Source organism: Anneissia japonica, unplaced genomic scaffold (assembly GCF_011630105.1).
Source record: "Anneissia japonica isolate Jap-2015-1 unplaced genomic scaffold, ASM1163010v1 scaffold287850_len318503_cov185, whole genome shotgun sequence".
Lineage (NCBI taxonomy): Eukaryota > Metazoa > Echinodermata > Crinoidea > Comatulida > Comatulidae > Anneissia > Anneissia japonica.
The window spans coordinates 182,209-186,076 of NW_022705232.1; the positions used below are offsets into that span (position 1 = coordinate 182,209).

The 3,868-nt window shown below is 32.7% G+C and overlaps 1 protein-coding gene across 3 annotated transcripts in view; it reads left to right on the forward strand.

Moving 5' to 3' along the window:
• Positions 1-1,615: 1,615 nt before the first annotated feature.
• The window catches only part of LOC117105427 (band 3 anion transport protein-like), a 31,297-nt gene continuing 29,044 nt past the window's right edge, over positions 1,616-3,868 (forward strand). For 2 of the 3 annotated variants that reach the window (XM_033246551.1, XM_033246553.1), the window contains exons 1-2: positions 1,617-1,729; positions 3,495-3,552. In XM_033246551.1, coding sequence (XP_033102442.1) covers positions 3,511-3,552 — 42 coding nt within the window. In that variant the 5' untranslated portion in view covers positions 1,617-1,729; positions 3,495-3,510. Of the gene's footprint in view, positions 1,730-3,494; positions 3,553-3,868 lie in introns of all 3 variants that reach the window. The other variant, XM_033246552.1, reaches the window with a different exon arrangement.

Sequence of the window (3,868 nt, forward strand, 5' to 3'; positions counted from 1 at the left end):
ATTTGCATTTTAAACAGCATTCAGTAAATAGCATTGGCCCTAATCAAAAACATTTGGAGGCTAACAGCTGGTTAAAACATTAATACTGAATTAACCTTTTGGATTGTTAAAGTCCATAAAGTTACTTAATATCATCAACCCACAATAAAACATAACACTGGAGTTTCTCAGATGTATTTCATTGAAATCTTATAATGTTAAGATCATACAGATGCTATTTATTTTTAGGGTGTTTCTTATAGTAGGTCCCTACAAAAAGGTGTGCCACATTATATTGACCTGTTCCATTCTGTGACAAAAGTCGCCTCAGTGATAGCCACAGGGAAATTGAGTATGAAGGAAATGTGGAGTGGAAGAAGATAGATTAAAATTTATACTACAGTATTACTTTTCTCTGGGCATTATTATATCAGAAGTGTGGTGCAGAGGGATATATTTTGACAGATCAATTCAAATGACGCCATAATCAATTAAATATGGAGTTCCTTCGTGGTGTGTCTACAAACTCACAATCCCACAAATCGAGGATTTTGAGAAAATCGAGCGTAGGGTCACTAGATTGTGTTTTTTCCCAGGGCTAATTTTATTTTTGATATTTCATGTGTTCCATATGAACCCCAACTTCCATGTCTGAATCTGATGAGCCTTGTTAATAGATTTAAGTTTTTAGGGATTACATTCATTGCAAAGACTTTATATAAGAAAATCAACACATTTATTGAATGTTATATCTCTCAGAATTTGCGCCACACTGGTCACCTTATTTTGATATACTATTTTCAGAACTAACGCTGCCCATTTTCATTAATATTATTTAATGCTTTCCCATGGATGTTCAGTAAACTACCTTGTAATATTAAAGATTCGCTTGTTCTCTCCTGTTTATATATCATTTGTTTACATAAACATAACTTGCTGAATGTTGACATGTAAAGTCTGTTAGTGTCTCTCGATTGTGTGTGAATTTTAACTCTTACTTTCTGTTCTTAAATTTTGCATTTTGTTATCTAAATGTTGGCTTTTAAGTGGTTGGAGAATCACTAGTTTGTTGATTTAATTCAACTTTTATGTACACATAAAAAATGCTTTTTAAAGCTTGTTTTAGTATCACATTTCATTCTTTTTCCATTTTTAAATATAAGTGTTCGTTAGTAATTTAGTTTTATTGTTTAATTAAGCCATGGCGGTAACTACGTAAAGCTAAAAGCTAGGCTTAAGGAAGTCCCCCAGTGGCGGTTGCCAGGTTCTCTGAGATTATCATTTGAAATTTTGCGAAAATGGTGTATACAATTTCATAGTTTTTCTGTTAATTGTTTTATGTTATGTTTACATGAAAACATGAAAATAGAATAAAATAAATCAAAGATTTATCTAAAATATATTGCATGTGAATATGCACAATAGTGCATCTAATAGTGTACCGGTGGATTATATTTATAGTTAATTATAAAAAAATAATATAGTTATGACTCACTACCAAGGTTCCTTATGACAGAAGGTCTATTTATGATTATTAAATTCCAACTCAACTCTCTATGGATCATTTCCTGGGATCCATCATAGGCATTTCCTTTTGGTTAGAACCAGGATGAATCCAAAAACAAAACTCTATTGTTCATATATTATATTTTGTGTTCACTGTCTTCTATTTTTTTCCATTTGTCTTCAGAGCAACAAGAGATAAGGAGCAACTTTAATAGCACTTTGAGTAAAACGTACTGGTACTAAGGTAGGTGCAGTCAATTTTTGTTTATATGCTAGATTTTATGTTTTTAAAACTATTAAATATTTTATTCCTTGTTTCTTAAATTTGACTGTGAGTCATGCGCTGTGCAGATGCTAATAGGAACTTCACTGCAAACTTCTTAGCCGTGAGAAGTATTTAATTTGGTCTGTTACAGTTTAAATTATGGGGTACAATATACAGAGATCCCCAGTTGGTGTAGTCATTCTGTAATGTGGGTGCTAGATTGACAGTTGTTTTTCTCTATTTGTTAGGAGTGGGAGTAAGAATATTTGGGTGTGAAGTCCGAAGACTTGTTTCCAGTGGGGTCCTTCTGGTGGTGAATTAGGCAGTGCACGGGGAGAAAATCCCTTAATTTTTTTTAAAAAGTACTGCATTCTTTAACATGCACATGGGCCATATTGAACACAGGACCAACAATTTAACCGTCTCATCCGAAAGACCGTGCGCTAGTATCGTAACTTGTATTTCAATGTGAAACACAAGGATGGATTCCTCCTAGTAATAAATTATCATAGGTCATTATCTGATCATTATTGAAGAACTTAATAAAGCTATACGTCCAAAGGTAAAATGTAAGAGGCAGAAATTATTGAGATAAGAAGTATTTTACAAAGTCTGATAAAAAAAATATCTCCGTTACGTCCTACTGGCTAAGTTAACCTTAGGACACATTAGGCCGCTATTGATGTTGCAGCTAAAAACTACCCCATGAAGAACGGTTATTTCTTTGGAAGATCATACTAATTCACACATGCAGTTGTGTATTGAATTTATTTGTCACTGAGCAATCGGTCACCACAACCAGCAGTTTGATATATGCCTAGCCTAAAATACTATAAAACAGGGTGACTAATAAATCATTTATTGTCGAGTTATTTTGGATCCTATAGAAAACAGAAGCCTTAAGAGTTTTTATTTCCTTAAAAAATTGCTTTTACCCCTGCAGGTTTCCGGCAATTTTTTCAGGAAGTAACGTTGGCTCCTTTAACCTGTATCTATTTTCTATAGGATGTTTTGAACTGACTATAGTTGCATACTATAATCAGGTTAACTGGGTTACAAATGGCCATAGTTAAGTTGATACTATAGTAGTACTGTATAATAGTTAACTGGATTAATATGCAGTAGACTTCCTATTATACTAGAGTAGGACTGGTATGAATCATTAACTTACACCCAGCAATTTCAGTGTTAACATTTAATAGAACATGCAAATGCAGTTGACATTGTACCTAAACCAGTAGTAGAAGCTATGAACAATTTAAAAATTGATCCTCCAATAGTATGTGGTGGGCCTGTAATTAATGATTGTTATCCTAACTACTAGAGTTAGAGGGATACGCCTTGTAATACAGGCTAGTAGGCCTACAGAATTCTTTCTCTATATTTAAACATTTCAGTCACGTAATAAAAAAAAATAGACTTCATCAATTACTACTCTAATTAATTGATTGCTTTGTTTACGTTTGTATTCAGGAATACGGAAGCTGTTAATATTTAAATTAGGCATACTGAATTTCTACTGTTAGCGCATGACTAAGGTCTATTTTTAGCTCCAAAAAACTTGACTTTTTGCTTGTACACTAAAAATAAAAACTGCGAACCTGCTATACTAGTGATCACCTCTGTTTTAGGGTGCTTATCTAATACCTTTTTATGGGGCCTGAAAATTTTAACAGAAATATTGACTATTATTATTTATGATTATAAAGTTGTTTTTTTTTTAAATTGTGTTTTCATGAAATAGGTACCAAGAAGACAGCATGGAAGATAAAAACACAAGTAAAGATATTCCTAGCATATCGGTGAGTTATCTTGTTTGTTCGTCTTGTTACTTTTGAACAGTAAATCTACAGGATTCCAGTTAATCAGAAAGATCAGTGCAAATCAGAAAATTTTTGGCAGCAAATATAAGAATTTTTGTAGTAAAAACATCTGTAAAACATTAAGAATTGATTGTTTTTATAATTTCCTAATATACTGTACTGCCATGAATTTTTCAAAAGGCTTTTTTCTCAAATATTCAAAGGTGGCACCAGTCGAGGGCAGAGCTTCCCCTTCCTCTGTCGGGGAGAAAAACCACAATTAATTAATTGGGGAGAAAAAAATAAATATATATAT